The sequence below is a fragment of the Nicotiana tabacum genome, chromosome 12, assembly GCF_000715075.1.
Source record: "Nicotiana tabacum cultivar K326 chromosome 12, ASM71507v2, whole genome shotgun sequence".
NCBI classification, from domain to species: Eukaryota; Viridiplantae; Streptophyta; class Magnoliopsida; order Solanales; family Solanaceae; genus Nicotiana; species Nicotiana tabacum.
Window position 1 is genome coordinate 581989 of NC_134091.1, and position 19744 is coordinate 601732.

Consider the following 19744-nt stretch of genomic DNA (forward strand, 5'->3'; position numbering starts at 1 on the left):
TCCTGAAAACAATAATCAAGACAAGAAATATAGCGACAAAAAAAGTGTTTGTATTTCAATAATTTATGCGAGTTACAATCTTTGAACAATCTTAAGTTTAAAAGATGTAATCCTCTGATTCTTCTCCTCACGACTGTCAATTCGAGAGCTTCGCTTGTTCTTGAATTGATGGACCACTTGTTGTTGGGATTTGACCACGAATGCGGAGCTAGGCTTTGATCACATACGTGGAGGATGGAAAACTTGCGGCTCACCCCTTGGAGACAACGACTACTTGCTATGTGGAAGACTTGTGAATCACCACTGTGGAGGAGAGCTTCAATATCTATCCTTTTTCCTGTCCCTTTGGCCTTATGGAGACCCCCTATTTATAGTTGTAGGGAGGGAACTTGTGATAAACACATATCTTTTTCCTCCAATTTGATTGGCCAACTCGAGTCATCAAACCTATCACTAAAGCTATGTGATAAGCTTGCACATAATTGGTTGAACCATGTCATTTGAATATTTTGCGACATTTGATTGGTCCTTACATTTGACTTGGCATGTACATCACTTATGTGTGTGACATGATTTTAGTGGCCCTTGATTTGACTTGGCGTGCCATGTCATTTGACACGTGGCATGGATTTTGGGCTTATCATTTGAAGGCCAACAAGATGAACTAGCCCCATTAACTCGGGCTCTTAATTAAATCCATATACACATATTAGATTTAAATAATAAATTCAATTATTCTAGCCCGTAATCGTTGTTTGAGCTGACACGTCTTTGAATTTATCATGTGGTCCAAATAATTTAATGGACTCAAACTCAAATAAAATTCAATCGTTTACAATATGGTGAAACATAAGGGTGTTCGTCGGTTGGTACGGGACAGTATTTAGACATTTCGGTTCGGTATTTTCGGTACTCAATTTTTAAAAATGTTATACCAACACCGTACCTAATTAAATTCGGTATGGTTCGATTTTTCTCCTTTCGGTTTCAGTTTATTCGGTTCGATAACTTCGGTTTATTCGGTTTGAATACTAACTAGTGTATAGAGTCATAGTCTGTAATATTCATAAGTAAAATACTCAAAAATACAAAACTAAAACTATTTGTTGATAAAGTTTTATCCAAAACTAACAAATATCAACCTAGAGAGAGAAAACTATACATAAAGGAATAAGTTATATCATTAGAAATGCCTTGTTACTTGCTTACATTTAATTGATGAACTTAGAGAGTAAAGAAAAGTAAAATTTTAGACTTTTATATTTATGTTATAATAAATAATATGTGTATTATGTAATATAATAGATATTTCGGTATGATATCGATATTTCAGTATTTTATTTTAAAATACCAAATACCATACCTAATACTAATATTTTTTCATACCTAAACCAATTCCCCGACTCACAATATAGCCTTGCAGTCATCGATGATAAATAGGATATTGGCAATGAAAAATATCAATAGCATTTTTTTGATGGATAAGGATAGGGGGTCTATTGGGCAGAAGTAAAACATTCACTCAACAATTATTCCTCACAAAAGGAATATAACCAATTGATCGAGTTCGAAAATAGGGATCTTCGGATCCGTGAATACTCAAAATATTGAATAACCAAATAACAAAAAATTTCATTTCGATACGGTAATTATGATATTTACCAAAAATTTAGCACAATCCTGGAACATCTATGATTAATAATTTTGCTTCCATCAATCCGTTGCAAAAGCCACGTTTTCTCCTGCCTTTATTGCAAAAAGAAAAAGAAATACACAGCTCAAAATTTAGATGACTGAACTTGGCTACGAAAGATGACTGAAGCTCAGGCTCAGCGCTTGGAAATGCAACTGAGCCACCGCATGAAAGCTCCTCCTCCGTCGCTCTCCGTAGACTTCGCGGTCAGTCAATAATTTATTCTGTTAATAACCAAATTCTACATTGAAAAACTACTCTTTGCCCAACTTTGTTTCTTTCATGTTTTCTTCTTTCTATAGCATTGTCAACTTAATTATGGAATCTCAACCCTTAAATTTGGAAAACGATGCAATGGAGTTCGATGTGGGTTCTGGTGAAGAAGAAGAAGAAGAAGACAACTACAAGCACAGCTCATCTGGCTTGGACTCACGAGACCAATGCTCTTCTTCCGACCTAGAACCCTATGAGGGCATGGAATTCGAATCTGAGCAGGCTGCTCGAATTTTCTACAATTCCTATGCACGCAGAGTCGGGTTTGGGACTCGGGTCAGTGCTTATCGACGTTCACGTCGCGATAACATTATTAGTAGCCGCCAATTGGTGTGCTCCAAAGAGGGCTTTAACCCTAGGCCTGATGAACAACACAAACCCAGGCGCCAGCGAATTGTCTCTAGGGTCGGTTGCAAGGCTCACTTGACTGTCAAAAAGCAGGCTTCTGGCAAATGGGCTATTACTAAATTCGTCAAAGACCATAATCATGAGCTTGTACCCCCTGATCAAGTCCATTTGCTTCGATCACATAGGCATGTCTCTGGTCCTGCCCGCAGCTTGATTGATACCCTCCAAGCTGCTGGTTTGGGCGCTACTCGCGTTATGTCTGTCTTAATTAAGCAATCTGGTGGCATTAATAATGTTGGTTTCACTAAATCTGATTGCCAGAATTATATGAACCAAACCAGGCAGAGGACTCTAGGTACTGGTGCTCACTATATCCTTGAGTATTTGAAGCAGAAGCAGGCTGAGGATCCCGGTTTCTTTTATGTTGTTCAAGGTGGTCCATCGGGGAACATTTTTTGGGCCGACTCAACCTCCAGAATGAATTATTCTTATTTTGGAGATACTGTTACATTTGATACCACTTATAGGACTCACCGATTCCGGGTGCCTTTTGCCCCATTTATAGGAGTAAACCATCACTGTCAACCAGTTTTATTTGGCTGTGCCTTGCTTCTCAATGAATCAGAGTCATCATTCATTTGGCTATTTCAAAATTGGCTTGCCGCAATGTCTGGTCGCCATCCTGTTTCTATAACTACAGACCACGATAGGATCATTAGGTCAGCAATTGCAGACGTATTTCCTGGCGCTCGTCACCGCTTTTGCAAATCCAATATTTTTAGACAAGTACAGGAGAGGCTGTCGCATTCACTCCAGTTATTTCCCATTTTTGAAGCAGAATTCCAGAAATGTGTCAATTCGCCTGAGACAATTGAGGAGTTTGAATTATGCTGGGAGTCCCTTCTTGGAAGATACAATCTCAAGGATGACGAATGGCTTCACTCGATGTATGATGCTCGACAACACTGGGTTCCAATTTACCTTCGAGATACATTTTTTGGGGAGACATCTATTGCTAAAACTAGTGACACTACAAACTCATTCTTCGATGGATATATAGATGCATCGACTAACATTCACATCCTAATGACTCGGTATGAAAAAGCTACTGCCAGTAGACACGAGAAGGAGGTAAAGGCGGAGAATGATACCATATATATTTCTCCTATTTTGAAGACCCCATCTCCCATGGAAAAACAAGCAGCTAATCTTTATACAAGGGAAATATTTTTGATGTTTCAACGAGAACTAATGGAGACTCTGGCTTACCCTGCAACTGTAATTAATGATACAAGACCAGATGTAGTGTATCAAGTGGCAAAGTTTGGAGAGGATCATAAAGTTCATTATGTCCAATATAATGTCTTTGAGAAGAAAGCTAGCTGCAGTTGCCAGTTGTTTGCCTTTTCAGGTATTCCATGTAAGCACATTTTAGCTGTTTTTAGAGTGAAAAACATTCTGAGGCTTCCATCTCACTATGTACTAAAACGTTGGACAAGAAAAGCCAAGAGCGAGGTTGTATTGGATGAAGACGATCTTGGATTGCCAAGTAGTCATAATGAGTCCTTCACTGCCCGCTTTGAAAAGTTAAGCCTAGAAGCAACTAAATATGTCAAAGAAGGAGTGGATTCGGAAAATGTGTACAAAGTTGCTATGGATGCTCTACGTGGAGCTTCCAAGAAGGTTGCAGCTGCTATGTGCAGTACTCCAGCAGCACCGAAGAGTCTAGACATGAACAAAGCAAAGGAATTCAACTTGAATGGAAATCAAGCTGGCTGTGGTGACTCCTGCTTGGTGGTAATTTCTTTCTCTTTGAAATCTTTCAGCTCCGCCCAGAAGTTAGTGGGATGTTGTTTCTGCTGGTGTATGTCATGCGTACTGTCTTCAATGCAAATTCATATTCACTTTTTTTCCCCTCCTTCTTGATGATTGAGCATTGTAATTGTGTGAGCTTTTGGTACCATTCGATTTTTATTGTAGATAACCCTATTTCTTCTGGGTATGCATTAGTACTCTGATGATCATTAGGACTCATCTTCCATTGTCTGTAAATTCATTTGGTTGACTACTGCTTGAAGTCTCATGCCTTCTACTCCCAATTAGAGAAGTAAAAGCATGTACATGAGTGGATCCTCTTTGTTAATTCTGCTGCTTCTATGTGCAAAAGCTCAACTGCATGGTGCTCTCAAATCTAATGGTATGGAAGTTGAAGTAAATCAGATTGATTGTCTTTCCTATTTTACCTAGATTGTATGCTTTAACTCTGTAATTTTGCTAAATTGTACACCGTAACTTCCATAAATTAGTTCTTCGCTGAGAATCAGTGGCATTCACTACACCCCAAAGCATCACCTAGCGGTTGATAAATTGTGAACTAAGATCATTGGAGAACAGGGTACATATCCCAGAAGAGGCAAAAATGTCCGGTGGTGTCTTCCCATCTAAGCCCTGACACAAGGAGTTACTGTGCTTGTACTAGTGGAAGGGTGCAGGTACATCATAAAATAGTCGATGTGCTAGCAAGTTGGTCTAACCACCATCGCTGTACAAAAAAATGAAAAGGGAACAATGGCATTCCCAAGATTTATTGCTAGGAAGAGGGGGGTTTGGCACTTATCCGGGAGTAGCAAGGTTCTATAGGAAAAGGACTAGCAAATTTGATAAAGATTGGGAAAGGTCAAAATTATTTATTATTTCTTAAAAATGTTATTTGGAACTTTGAAAAATTTTAAGATTCAAAATAATGAAAAAAGTTCGTACTTTGGGAGGTGGGGTGGGGGTGGTAGGGGCCCCCAATCCGTCCATGTTGAGAATTTAAAGAGGTCAAAATGCTAATTAGCGAAACAAAATTGTCATTGTAATTCTTTGTACCTTATCCCCCTACCCCTGCGCGCCCATGCTCGTGTGTTGTCAAAGGCTCATTTGCGGCGCACTTAAGCCCTAGAGCTCAAAAAAACTCAGGGTATGTGTTTCGCCTCACTGAGGTTGTGCCTTCAGTGTAGGCAAGGCACTAAGGCGTGCACCTCATTGCCAATAAGTTCTATCTTGAATAAAGCGGTGCAAAACAATAAATTTAATTGGCAAAAAGATATTAGTTGTTACGGAAATCGTTATGAATGAAATTCTTAATTTTTCTTGCATTTCATACATATATGTTTTCATTTTTTCTTCGTTTTGCCTTTTTTAACTAAAGCCCACACTTTAATTGTGCTTAGAGCCCCAATAGATTTGGAGCGCTTATTAACATTTTTCGCCTTCAACAACACTGCTTCCACCCCCCCCCCCCACCCCCCACCCCGCAAAAAAAAAACAGCTCGTGCCTTCTGTAATGGTTGAACAACTTAGTTAATTTCACTAGTCCTTTATTGTTCACTCTACATTCTTTCCTTTCTATTAGGATAGTTAAGTTTTGATGTTGTTATACGTAACCATTGAGCTCTCAAGTCTCATGGCTCCTCATAGGGTGCTGTTCATAAGTCGTCTGCTTGTGCTTGGTCTCCGATCTTTCATTATTTGTGTTACTTATTATCTGTTCAATTTTGTTGTTCTTAAAAAGAAAATGCAAAGTTGCAATTAAGGGATTTTGAATCCATCACAGCTGTAAACAAGGACTCTGATCGATTATATCTTTTGTCTCTGGAAGCCCATATGAAATTATTAATGAATTTAGCTTCTTGGATCTTGGAACCTTGTAGATATTCACTGGTCACATCTTCACATGCATTAATTTTATTTGGTGTCACTTGACCTTGAGAGTGTTATTTCCTAGATTGTGAATTAGTCTAATGACGCATTGCGAGTGTTTCAAAGTCTTGATGAAGTTTGTTTGCGTTTCTTTGTCCTCTCCTATATACTGTGGTAGAATTTTATCTTCTCACATTTATCTGCTAGGAAGAGCTATGTTAAGATGATCTGTTTATGGGTAAGTTGGGTTCTTTTGGGTGCTGCTCTCTGATTCTCTCACAAGGAACTACTTCCCCTAAACCCTAAAACATGCTTTTACTGAAACCAATAGCAGCTGGCTATTACTTTTGTCTGCACACCCAAAATAAATGAATAAAAGTGTCTTATCTCTAACAGCTTAAGCTTGGTAAATGATGTGGTTATCCTAGTCAATCTTAGGTTACTCATATATCTGCATTGCCTTGGCTCCTCAAGCCTTCTAAGCTACCCACCCTTTTGTTTTCCTCTCCCAATCCACTGCCAATGTTGATCCTTTGCCATCCTATTTTTGCTCACCATGCATGGTCATATTCATCTTCTTGCTTCCTTTTCAGCAGTCCTCTAAACTTTCCCTTCCATCTTATGCCCAAAAAACATCAAGTGCCTGCATTAAGACGTAATTGCAGGCACTTACGGCCCTCTATTTTCCTTTTTAAGTTTTAATTTTTTTTCCAGTTTATTCCTATTATTTAAAATGTACTCCAATATCTTGCATTACTGCCAAGGAGGAACTCTAATCAGGTTTGTCTGAAACTAATGCTAGCATTTAGCGCCGAAGTTTTCTTCAATTGTACGTCGAAGTCATTCTTATGACTTTTTGAGTTGATTAACAAAGAATAAAATTTGCGTTAGCCTTGGCATTTTTAGCACATGATTCCAGGGGACTGGATCTGACCTATGGCTTTAGAAAGGACATCCTGCCAACCCCTTCACCACAAGTCAAGAAGCAGCCCTGTCGTGGATGTGACCCATGAATATCTTATAACTCAATGTCATGGTTGATCAATCATAAATTCAGAGGTCAACATGAAACTTTGGGCTAGAATTTGAAGTCACAAATAAATCAACTTGAGACTGTGGGCTGCAATTTTAAGTCACATTGTCAGGAGACTCGGTTTGCTAATAGAAGTTCAACATATTAGTTTTCCGATGCTTTTGACCATTAATGCATCAATGATTTTAGTGTGCAACTGACACAATATGCATTTCTTTTACCTTTCATGAATATGATTCAACATGTTCACAAGCTGAGCCATAAATTCAAAGGTCAACAATGAGATTGTTTGACCAATAGAACAGCTCGAGACCATGGACTCTAATTTTCACTCACATTGTCGAGAGACTAGCTTTCCCTGATAGAAGTTCAACATATAGTTATGTGATGCTCTTTTGACCATTCATGCATCATGCTTTCAGTCAACTGACACAATATGCATTTGTTTTACCTTTTGTAGAGTCAAGATGAGAAAATTTTGGAATTAACAACTGCTGTGGTAAATGCAACTGGGATATGTGAAGCTTATCGAGCAAAACTGTTGAGTATATTGAGAGAAATGGAGGAGCAGAAGCTGAGAATATCTTTGAAGATACAAAGTATGAGGTTTAATCAAATGACATGAGCTATATAAGACACTTCAAATTCTTTTTATATATATACACTCCATTGGGGAAAAACTTGTGACTCCCAAGTGTCGCAAGTCCACTTTTTGCCTGTCAGGATTGCATGTGTTATCGTCTTGCTATGGAGGAGAAATTACAATGTAACAGTTTCCATCTATATGGTTGAACTAGATCTGACCCGAGAGCTGTATTTTGGTAGAGGGGGTAACTGGGTGTTGTACGTGTATGAACTGCTTTTGTATCGGCTACGCGGCCTTTTGTTCTTTACAAGTGAGGTATTGATTAATGTCGAGGGCTTGTCTTATCTATATACATCTAATGATATCTGTAGGCAGCAGCACGGTATTTTCTGAATCCTTATGCAAGGAATCACAAAAATAGTTCTTTCAGCAAAGATGTTGTTGGGTATTAAAATTCGGATACCGGGTCACTCTATATGGGCTGACCCAACCCATTTGGGAAGAGATAGAGTTTGAGTACAAAGTAACTTCTTTGGAGAAGTTACTACACGTTGGATGCAGTTGAGCAAGTTTCCCATAGCAGTTAATTTATTTTCTGCATAATAACTTGGTCTTCCTATTGAAAGGAAATACACGAACAGAAGAAAAACAAAAGGGTGGGTTCTTGCTCTTCCTTTTTCCATCTATTTCCTTCTTCCATAACAGTGAAGATTTCTCTTCTTCTTTTCGCAAAAACACACAAGAACAAAGACATATAGTTTGTGAAACTAAACTTTGTTTTCCAAGAGATTCAAAGTTCGTCTTGGGGCAATTCTTTTGGTGGTGAGTTCAACAATTCTTCCGCACCGTTGATAGGTACGCTAATGTTGTTCTCGCCCCGCGATTATTAATTAACATTGGTATCAAAGCAGGATTGTGTGTTTTGTTATTTTAAATACACGACTGAAGAATATTGCCTTAAAGTTCTTGAACAATTTGTTTACTGGAAACTGAACGAAGTGAACAAAAGACATTTTTTTCATGTCAATGGCACTACCTGCAAATTTGCCAGAGATATGATCAACATTGAGATATACACACAACAAGCATATTTTTTTTAAAGGAAAAACACCGAAGAAACCACCCCTCTCACAAATCTTCTGATTACAGAAGTGGTTAATGTGATGCTGATGTTTTGTTTGAATCAAAATATCAAAATTTTTAAAAGTTAGTTACAAGTAGATATTTAACCACACCTTCTTTTTTGGTCAGAAAGTATCTTTGGCTTAAAATATGAACAACAATATATGATTTATTGTTCTTAAATGAATTTGTGATTCATTTTAGTGTAGTAAATATATTTATGATTTGTCAAAGTCTTCTTGGGAAAATGACTAGACAATGACAGTGGATCAAATGGTTCAAAAAATAAATGATATGTCTTTGACTGTATATAGTTACTACGTGATTTTGTTATATATCTGTGGCAAATTGACTCATCTTTTTTTGAATAAGGTGCATGATATCCATATTTAACATATCAACAATATGTATTGATTATTCTAGACTGCCATAATTTTTTTTGAAATATATATATTAGATAATCACTTCGTTTAAGCCACTCTTATATTGACATACTTCTACGAGTTATTGTGACATATATTGTCACATTGAATGGTTTTAACCATTCTAAGTGTTTCCTTGGTCCTATTTCAGATATGGCTGAAGAGGGACAAGTTCGAATTACTCCAAGTGGGAGTTCTCGAAGACAAGGAAGGGGACAACGTAGAAGGGTACGTCGTCGCAGGACTTATTTCTATAATGATTCAGACTTGGAGCCTGAAGTCATCAGGAATGTCCCAAGGGCGAGACAAAATCAGTTAAGAGATCGAAGGGTTGAACGAAGGGAAAGAGCAAGGAAATTTAGGGAGTTTAAGGAATTTAAAATGGGCCCTGATATTTCCGTTCCTGAACATGTACACCTCTTTAAGATAAAAAGAGTTGAATTGGCTAATTACGTAGAAATTACTGATTGGGAAGCATTAGCTATTTTAGCGGACTCTCTTCGAGAGCCTTGGGGTGAAATTTTAACTGAGATTTATCATGATGTTTGGCCTAGTGCACCTTTTAGCGTATATGAGCAAGAGTTAATGTTCGATTGGTATATGGATATCCTAGCAAACATGTAAATTGTTATTATATGTTTTATTTTAATGAAATTTATATTATGTTTTTTGTCTCACTAGTTACATGCACTGTTTATTGTATCCTTTTGTAATGGATTGAGACTTAAAATATGTACACACTAAGAAGTTATCTTAATATTAATTAAAAATATTTAGATATAGATGATGAATAGAAACGTAGTGACCGTTCGATTCTATACTAAATGTAGAATTAATATTACAATTAATTTTCTTGAGTGTGTAATCACATGCATAAATTAACTGAAGTATATATTAATGAGTTAAACTTGTAATATTGTCTCTAATAACAGACATGACATCAAAAAGTATCATTGCTGACTTGAACAAGGGTGACAAACTAAACGGTGAAAATTATGATATCTGGAGTCGTAAGATGTGGTATGTACTCGAAGAGCAAGATGCTCTTGAAAGTATTAACCATGTTATGCGTCACCCAGAGGAGGGTAACACTGCCCAACACAGGAGGGATCTGGAAACTTACAATGTTTGGAAAAAGAAAGATTCCACTGCACGTGAAATTATTGTAAGTTCAGTTGTTGATGATCTCATTCACGAATGTGAGCAATATCCTACTGCTCAAGCCATGTGGGCACATTTAAGTGAGGCATGTGGGGGTACGACTGTGACTCGCCTTCGACAGCTGACAATCAAGTTTGACATGTACAAAAAGCGTCATGATCACGGTGTCAAGCAACATCTAAGGGTGATGTCAAATATGATTGCTCAACTCAAAAGTGCTGGCCATGTTCTCTCTGATGAGCAGCAGGTTCAGGCAGTGATTCGGTCTCTTCCCAATAATTGGGAACATTTAAAGGTCAACTTGACCCACAACGATAGCATCAAAACTTTTGCTGATGTTGCCCGTCATGTGGAGCTTGAAGACGAGCGGCTTGGTGCTGCTAAAGCTGTACCTAATGCCTTTGTGGCAGAATCAAGTGGTACAAAGAGATCAAGCTTCAAGCGCAAGAGAAACTGGAAAAATGACGGAAAGGGTAAGGAGACCAGAGAAGAACCTCCAAGAAAAGAAACAAGCCAAATTCCAAGAAAGGAAAACGGTTCTTCAAGAAGCAAGACAAGAGCAAGATAAAGTGTTACAATTGCCAAGTTCCAGGGCATTTTGCTCGTGAGTGCACTAAGCTGAAAAAGGTAGCATTTCAAAATGCATCTCTTAGTGCTATATATGTTTCTAGCACTGTTTTACTAACTGAATCTTATCCTGTGTGGATTGTAGACTCAGGGGCCACCAACCATGTGAGTCGCGATAGAGAAGCGTTTATAGAGTTTCGTCGAGTTCCACCTGGATCAAAACATGTATATGTGGGAAATAATGCAAAGCTTGAAGTCGAGGGGATAGGCACTTGCAAAATAGACATGCGTGGTAGCCGATCTTTGATGTTGCATGACGTCCTATATGTTCCAGAGATTCGACGAAACTTAATATCTGTGTCTGTTCTTCTAAATTTAGATTTCAATTTGAACTTTAGTCGCAGTGGTCTTAGAATTACTCAAGACAATGTTTTTTATGGTTTTGGACATCGTTACGATGGTTTTATTGTGTTAGATTGTAATCCTTCTACGTATAACTATTATGTTGACCGTTGTGTTGGCATGTTATTCTAGTAACAATGATGTTAATGTTATTACATGGCATGCAAGATTAGGTCACATAGGGTAGGATCGAATGAATAGATTGGCTAAGGAAGGACATCTAGGTCCTTTATCTAAAATTGAAATGCCAACTTGTGAAAATTGTCTTGCTGGAAAGATTACACGTAAACCATTTGGAAAGGCTAAGAGATCTGGTTTTCCATTACAATTAATCCATTCTGATATCTGTGGTCCAATGAATATGAGGGCTAGGTCTGGTGCTTTATACTTCATTACGTTCATTGATGATTTCACACGCTTTGGTTATGTCTATCTGATCTCTCATAAATCTGAAGCACTTGAATGCTTTAAGAAATATATGAATGAAGTTGAGAATCAATTAGACAAAAGGATTAAGACCTTAAGAACCGATAGAGGGCGTGAATATCTTTCAAAAGAATTTGAAGGATTGTGCAATGAAAAGGGAATCACCAGACAGTTAACTATTCCGTACACACCTCAACAAAATGGTGTAGCAGAAAGGAGGAATAGAACACTACTGGACATGATAAGGTCTATAATGGTGCAAGCAAATTTACCTATCCCCTTTTGGGGAGATGCTTTATTGACTGCAACTTATATATTAAACAAAGTGCCTTCTAAATCAGTTTCTTCCACTCCTTATGAGCTATGGACTGGTCATAAACCAAACTTAAAGGATTTACGACCTTGGGGTTGTGCTGCATATGTAAAAGATTTTTTTAGCAAGTTTGATAAATTAGGTCCAAAAGGCAAGAAATGTATCTTTATAAGATATTCAGAACACTCCAAAGAATATGTGTTCATTGGTGAATTAGAGGATGAAAGTGTTACTGAGATTGAATCGCTAAATGTCATTTTTATGGAAAATAATTTTCCAAAGAAGGGTGAGGTAAAGAATGGAGAGCCTCTTTATGAAATGTTGAACTCAGATAGTCAGCAAGTGTCTTCTGACACAGTTGATAATCAAATTGATCAAGATCTTATTCTCGATCCGAGTGGGAGTGGGAACTCTCAATCCCAAAATCCTTCTGACGAACCTGAATTTCAACTACGAAAGAGTGCCAGGAAAAATATACCCAAACGTACTTATGAAATTGAAGATTATATTTTCTTGGCATCTCCCACATAAATGGATGAGCCAAAGTCTGTGACTGAGGCTTTGTCGAGCCCTGGAAAAGATGAGTGGATGAAAGCAATGAAAGAAGAATTAGAGTCCATGAAAACCAACAAAGTCTGGGATCTAGTTGATCTTCCGCCTGGGCGTAGAGCCATTGGGAACAAATGGGTTCTCAAAGTTAAACACAAAGCGGACGAGTCAATAGAAAGATACAAGGCACGATTGGTGGCAAAAGGCTTTACTCAAGAAGCTGGAATAGATTATGAGGAAACATTTTCACCAGTTGTGAAGTTTACCTCAATTCTCTTACTTTTGGCTATTGTTGCACGTTTGGATTTGGAATTACATCAAATGGACGTGAAGACAGCTTTTCTCAATGGAGAACTGAACGAAGAAATCTACATGGAACAGCCTGTAGGCTTCATCATTAAAGGCCAAGAAAATAAGGTCTGTAAATTAAAAAGATCTATTTATGGCCTGAAGCGATCTTCAAGGCAATGGTATTTGAAATTTCACAAGGAGGTGATCTCATATGTTTTCAATGAGGACCATTGCATTTATGTGAAGAAGTCCAATGGGATGTTTATAATTCTTTCTCTTTATGTGGATGATATTTTATTGGCCGGAAATAATTTGGAGTATTTAAAAACTATCAAGTCATGGCTTTCAAAGTCATTTGACATGAAAGATATGGGTGAGGCAGACTATATCCTTGGAGTTAAGATCCAAAGAGACCGTTCCAAAAAGTCATTGAGTCTATCTCAAGAAACTTATATAAAGAAAATTTTGGAGCGTTTTCGCATGAATGGTTGCAAATCCATGGATACTCCTATAGTGAGAAGTGAAACTTTAAGCCTTGAAATGTGCCCCAGGACTGAAAATGAAAAGGAAGACATGTCTCGAGTTCCATATTCAAGTGCTGTCGGGAGCTTAATATACGTTATGATGTGTACTCACCCAGACATTTGTTATGCCATAGGTCTGGTTAGTAGGTATCAATCCAATCCTGGAAGAGATCATTGGAAAGTTATGAAGAGAATTTTCAGATACCTGAAGGGAACTGCAGATTATTCACTATGTTATAGTGGAAATGATTTATACTTGAGAGGATATACAGATGCTGATTGGGCTGGTGATCGAAATGATAGAAAATCAATATCCGGTTATGCCTTCTTACTTAATGGTGGTGCTATATCATGGAAAAGTAAGAAACAAACTTGTACAGCCCTTTCAACAATGGAAGCTGAGTTCGTAGCTTGTGCGTCTGCAGTACAAGAAGCTGTTTGGTTGAAGAGATTCTTTAAACATTTGGATATTGCAAAGAACTCTCAGGGTGCCATGACTCTATATTGTGATAGTCAAGCGGCTATTGCATCTACAAAAGATCCAAAGTATCACATCAAGACCAAACATATTGACATCAAGTATAACTTTGTAAGAGACATGGTAGCAAGTGGAGAGATAAATTTACAGTACATTCCTACGCAAAACATGATAGCTGATCCTTTTACAAAGGCGATATCTAGAGACCTGTTTGAGAAACATGTTATGGCTCTAGGTTTGCGAAGGATATGAATATATTTATGTATTGTAAAACGACTTAATTATTATAATACACTCATCAATATTTGACTCTTGAATTGTGCTTGTATCTCGTATGCATGTGATGAATATTTTGTTGATAAAGTGTGTCGAACAAGTCGCGAGATTGGCTCTCTCACACGAGAAATCGCCTCTTACGTTAAGAATCGTGAAGAGATGAGACCTTATAGAACCTTGGATAATGTGAGGTTATATTCACTTGTAGAGGTCGGTCATGACAACTAATTAGACTTACGAATTTTACAATTCGATTATGACTTGTTTTGTAGGCCAGATGGAAGTTTCTCTAAGATGATGGTTTGAGGATTATTGAAGTGAGAAACTCAGGTTAGACATTTAGAGGTGTCTAGACCAAAATCTGTACGGTGTTGAATGAGTAAAAGAATAAGACACACGCGCCAATATAAGGTGAGAACACCGCAACATGTGTTTCATAACACGTGTGCTATCGACCATGGGATAATGGAAGAATGAGTCCCTGCGTCTTCATTGTGTGAGATCCCAAAGAAGTTATATCAACTTTTATAAGAATACCCTTTGATCTTTTACTGTCTTTTGAAGTGCCAATCAGTGTTGCTACTTTAGCATGTCACTAATAGCCATGAGTGATTCGGCAATGCAGTGCATGTCTAGGAAAGCAATTGATTTGGAAGGGAAAGATTCGAGTAGAAAGGGAAGACGACTAAAATTTAGTAATTTAACCCGTATTCATAGGTCGACCATTACACTTACCATGAGGGTATTGGGTGTAATTATGGATACAAAGTTAAACATAAACTCGAGTTCGCATCTTTTCGAGGATAAGGGATCGGATAACTAGCTACTAGAATAGCCAACAATGTCTGGGGTATTGCGAGTAATAATAAGATCCTCATGTTAGTAGTAAATCCCTTCCGCATGTGATGGGATTTTTACATAGAGCTGTTAAACAACCTTAAAGGGTTTGATTATATTATAGCTCTTGATGCTCGCAGGTCGCACGAACTACTTGTCTGTATGAATTAAGTGTTTTATTTATTCATGATACTGGTTTGAGTTCCAGCCCATCATGAGCGAAGTGGGAGATGTTGGGTATTAAAATTCGGATACCGGGTCACTCTATATGGGCTGACCCAACCCATTTGGGAAGAGATAGAGTTTGAGTACAAAGTAACTTCTTTGGAGAAGTTACTACACGTTGGATGTAGTTGAACAAGTTTCCCATAGCAGTTAATTTATTTTCTGCATAATAACTTGGTCTTCCTATTGAAAGGAAATACACGAACAGAAGAAAAACAAAAGGGTGGGTTCTTGCTCTTCCTTTTTCCATCTATTTCCTTCTTCCATAACAGTGAAGATTTCTCTTCTTCTTTTCGCAAAAACACACAAGAACAAAGACATATAGTTTGTGAAACTAAACTTTGTTTTCCAAGAGATTCAAAGTTCGTCTTGGGGCAATTCTTTTGGTGGTGAGTTCAACAATTCTTCTGCAGCGTTGACAGGTACGCTAATATTGTTCTCGCCCCGCGATTATTAATTAACAGATGTAAATAAGGAAGGATTGGTCGAGAAATATGAAGCTACCCAACTCAAGCCTGCTTGTAGGGGCTTGGGGTTTCTAATGCAAAGACTTAACACAGAGGATGTTACTTAGGGAAGCAAGAAATCGCATTCCTCTTGTGCACTTTAGCTCTACTAGTACAAATGCAGGTTGTTTTTCAAATAACCAGCATGATAGGGAAATTACTGACCGCACCGGGTGTTTCATCTAATCAAGAAATACATGGAATGTGTCTTTTATACATACTTCTATACAACAACAACAACTACTACCCAGTAAAATTCCACATAGTGGGGTCTGGGGAGGGTAATATGTACGCAGACTTTACCCCTGCCTCGATAGGGGGCAGGGAGGTTGTTTCCGATAGACCCTCGGCTCAGGAAGACGAAAATAAAGTAAAAGAGGAGAGAATTCATCAGAGACTCCATACTTTTATACATACTTCTATAATGTCAACTAAATATGTCACCTAATCATGGTAAATTTAATGTGGTTTTGGTAAAAATTTTAAGCGTGTGTAAGTTTTTCCAATAGGATATGCGTTTTTATCCCGCCTCATTTTATAAGGAATAGCATTGTTTTTACTTCTTAACGTGAGTCTGGACATCCAACTTATGGATTGGTGATAAAAGTGCACTATTGTCGGACAGGGATGAGTTTCACTTGTCAATAACCAGTAAGATGTATCAAAAGTTTGGTACGTGGGATAAGTTTGGATAAGATGTGGGATTAAATTTATTCTGTATTTGGTTGGAGTTATAAATTTGCCCTAAGATAATTTATACCGCCAACCAAACACTATATAAATCTAATCTCTGACTCAGAGGGTGTTTGAATTGGCTTAAAAGCTGGTCAAACCAGCTTAAAAACACTTTTGGGTTTATTTGAGTGTTTGGATAGATAATAAAAGCGCTTTTAAGCCAAATGCTTTTAAGCTAAAACACCCAAAACAAGCATTGCTTTTTGGCTTATAAGCCCCTTATGTTTGACCAAGTAATTTACCTTATTATCCCTTTTACTTTTTCTAAACCCAAAACTATCATTCGCTTACTAATTAAATTCCGTGTCATCTAATGGCCGTTTTCAAACTTTCTGCTACCATTCCCCAAAATTTTATCAATTTCTTTGAGTTGTAAACGTAAAGCCAACTGTAGCTTTGTAAATGTTTAATACATTCTAATATTTTGTATACATTGTTTTGTTTTAACTTCTTTTTTGGTTCCATAACATTTTTTAAAAAAAAATGTTGTTGAATCCTTTATTATTTTAAATTGGTGAAATAATAAAGGACTTATAAAATAAGCCCCGGCACTCAAAAAGTGCTTTTAAGCACTTATGTTTAAAAGCCATTTTTTAAGCCAATCCAAATGGGCTCTTAATCTTGGGATAATATAGTACGCATACCAAACGACACCTTTAACGTGTATTATCACTAGTTCAGCAAAATAAATGAATTTAAAAAGAAAAAAGAAGAAATGCGAAAAGGAAAATAGAGGAGAAAAATGGTTGTCTAATCCAATATATTAGCGTATGAGACAACTTTTTTGTCTCATAGTTTTGTGGACTCATATTTCTGTGGACCCAGAAGTATAAGATTGGGGTCCACAAATTTGTGAGACAAAAAGAGCCTCATACAATTAGTGTAAGTTGTATGAGACACAAAATAAAACTTTTCGCAAAACTAAAAAGTAGGAGGGATTCGAAAAAACAGAGGGGCAGTAATGGAATTAGAAATGAAAGTGAATCTCTCGTTTGAAATTCAAAAATACTGCCGTTGTGCGACGAGAAGACGGTTATGTTGTAATATATAAAGGCCTATTGAGGCGCTCCGTCAAAGGAAATCATTTACACAAAATTCAAAAACCATAAACAGAGCAGAGAGCGATTGAGAGAAATGGAGACTGTAAAAAAGAGTGCATCGGCCATGGAGGCATTCGAGAAGCTTGAGAAGGTAGGGGAAGGTACTTACGGAAAGGTGTACAGAGCGAGAGATAGGGTTACTGGCAAAATCGTAGCACTGAAGAAGACGAGGCTTCATGAGGACGAAGAAGGTGTCCCTCCTACTACTCTCCGCGAGATCTCTCTTCTGCGGATGCTTTCTAGGGATCCTCACATTGTCAAGTATGTATATCCTCACTCGCATTTCTCTCTTCTTACTCCATTTCTCTATTCTCTGCCTAGGGTTTGTTAGTTTTACTTAATCGCTTGAAATTTCTTTTGCAAATTCGTTTCTCTGCGATTAGGCATCATCTCTATTTCAATTAATTTGCGCTTTTCACTTTAGTTTTGTAATTTGTTATTGACGTTTGATATCTGGATCTTGTGTTCTGATATGATGTCCTATAAATATATAAATCAGACTGATGGATGTTAAACAAGGCCAGAACAAAGAAGGAAAGACGGTCCTATACTTGGTGTTTGAGTACATGGATACTGATGTCAAGAAATTTATTCGTAGTTTCCGCGCAAATGGAGAAAACATTCCCCCTAAAACTGTCAAGGTTTGTAGTCCGAACGGTAGTAGCTACTGGCTCATTTATTACTATGCAATTTAACAAGTAATTGATAAGTCTGGCTCTTTGAAACAGAGCTTGATGTACCAGCTGTGCAAAGGAGTTGCTTTCTGCCATGGTCATGGTGTGTTACACAGGTATAATCACTGCTGCTGTCTTTTGGTTTCATACAAGCGATCATAAGAATGCAGTGTTCATGGTTTGTTTGGTCACCTATTCAATTTGTGGACACTTGTTAATGCAGGGATCTGAAACCACACAATCTTCTGATGGACCGTAAGACGAATGTGCTCAAATTAGCAGATTTTGGACTTGGCAGAGCTTATACTCTGCCCATCAAGAAGTATACGCATGAGGTATTTTTACTATTCTGTAGCAGCAGCTATCATCATTCATGTATGGTCTTTTTAAACCTGTATGTTTCTTTTTCTGCAGATATTAACCCTGTGGTATAGAGCCCCTGAGGTTCTTCTTGGAGCTACTCATTACTCCACAGCAGTTGACATGTGGTCTGTTGGTTGTATATTTGGTAAAACTCCTTTTCATCCGTTGTCTTCCGAATGATCTTTTCTTCCTTTTGGGTTGTGTAATATGCTAACATGGAGTGTGGTTTGCTTTTAACCTCAGCTGAACTGGTCACAAAACAAGCCCTCTTCCCAGGAGACTCTGAGCTGCAACAACTACTTCACATTTTCAGGTTTGGAGCTAATAGTCACCTGCTTTGAGCACTGTTCCTCACCTGTTCCACTATTCTAATCTTGATAATAACTGGGTTGCAGATTGCTAGGTACTCCTAATGAAGAACTCTGGCCCGGGGTGAGCAAGCTAGTTAACTGGCATGAATACCCCCAATGGAACCCCCAGCCACTCTCAACTGCTGTCCCTGGTCTAGATGAAGATGGGCTCCACCTTCTATCTGTAAGTGTGTTTGACATTTTGAGGACTTACTGTCTTGATTAACCTGTTAGAATGAGCGCATGATTTATGGTTTGGCACACTTGTGTTTGCAGGAGATGTTGCATTATGAGCCAGCTAAGAGGATTTCAGCAAAGAAAGCTATGGAACATCCCTATTTCGATGATCTGGACAAAACTCCTCTCTGAAGTCCCGCACCATGACCCCATCTGTTGAAGTTCCAACTTGTTAACTGCAAAATTCTCATCAGCCGAGAACAACAAACCCATCTAACTCCTCATCGCAAGCTTTTATTGCTTTCCTCAAGCATCTTTTAATAGTATCAATTAGTATGATACGCTTCATCTAAAAATCTTGTCTTTCTATATCAATTGGATCAATGTAGCACAATTATGTGCAATGATACATTTTGCTATCGAATTGCTTGAAATGTTTTAGCTGCATAATATCTCCAAAGTTTAAGAATCTCTGTCCCTGCTATTTTTTCCCTTCTTTGATTGGTGCGGAGAAGTGGAGAAGGCATTCTTGTAATGCCTTCTCCACTTCTCCGCACCAATGATGTTATTATGACAATATGACTACGAAAACATGGTTAAAACTTTTAATTCAAGTTTTTGCAAATTTT

General features: G+C 37.8%; 2 protein-coding genes across 3 annotated transcripts; both read left to right on the forward strand.

Moving 5' to 3' along the window:
* The first annotated feature begins 1590 nt into the window (after positions 1–1590).
* Positions 1591–7965, forward strand: LOC107797540 (protein FAR1-RELATED SEQUENCE 5). 2 transcript variants are annotated; one of them, XM_016620446.2, is made up of 3 exons: positions 1632–1899; positions 1996–4111; positions 7492–7965. In XM_016620446.2, exons 2-3 carry the CDS (start codon positions 2012–2014, stop codon positions 7654–7656), a joined length of 2265 nt encoding a protein of 754 aa, XP_016475932.1. In that variant the 5' UTR covers positions 1632–1899; positions 1996–2011; the 3' UTR covers positions 7657–7965. The 2 variants fall into 2 exon arrangements, with proteins under 2 accessions (XP_016475931.1, XP_016475932.1); XM_016620445.2 differs by having other exon boundaries at positions 1591–4111.
* A 9552-nt stretch (positions 7966–17517) lies between these two features.
* LOC107797539 (cell division control protein 2 homolog D) lies at positions 17518–19565 on the forward strand. The gene is made up of 8 exons (XM_016620444.2): positions 17518–17812; positions 18051–18192; positions 18280–18341; positions 18449–18560; positions 18640–18733; positions 18832–18901; positions 18984–19122; positions 19215–19565. Exons 1-8 carry the CDS (start codon positions 17586–17588, stop codon positions 19305–19307), a joined length of 939 nt encoding a protein of 312 aa, XP_016475930.1. The 5' UTR covers positions 17518–17585; the 3' UTR covers positions 19308–19565.
* The last annotated feature ends 179 nt before the right edge of the window (positions 19566–19744 follow it).

Excerpts from the sequence above, each read along its gene's own strand:
- LOC107797540 (XM_016620445.2), top strand. The coding sequence starts at position 1,976 with ATGTTTTCTTCTTTCTATAGCATTGTCAACTTAATTATGGAATCTCAA. Across the intron at positions 4,112-7,491 it reads GTGGTGACTCCTGCTTGGTG|AGTCAAGATGAGAAAATTTT; the intron begins GTAATTTCTTTC and ends TACCTTTTGTAG.
- LOC107797539 (XM_016620444.2), top strand. The coding sequence starts at position 17,586 with ATGGAGACTGTAAAAAAGAGTGCATCGGCCATGGAGGCATTCGAGAAG. Across the intron at positions 17,813-18,050 it reads AGGGATCCTCACATTGTCAA|ACTGATGGATGTTAAACAAG; the intron begins GTATGTATATCC and ends TATATAAATCAG. Across the intron at positions 19,123-19,214 it reads ATGGGCTCCACCTTCTATCT|GAGATGTTGCATTATGAGCC; the intron begins GTAAGTGTGTTT and ends TTGTGTTTGCAG.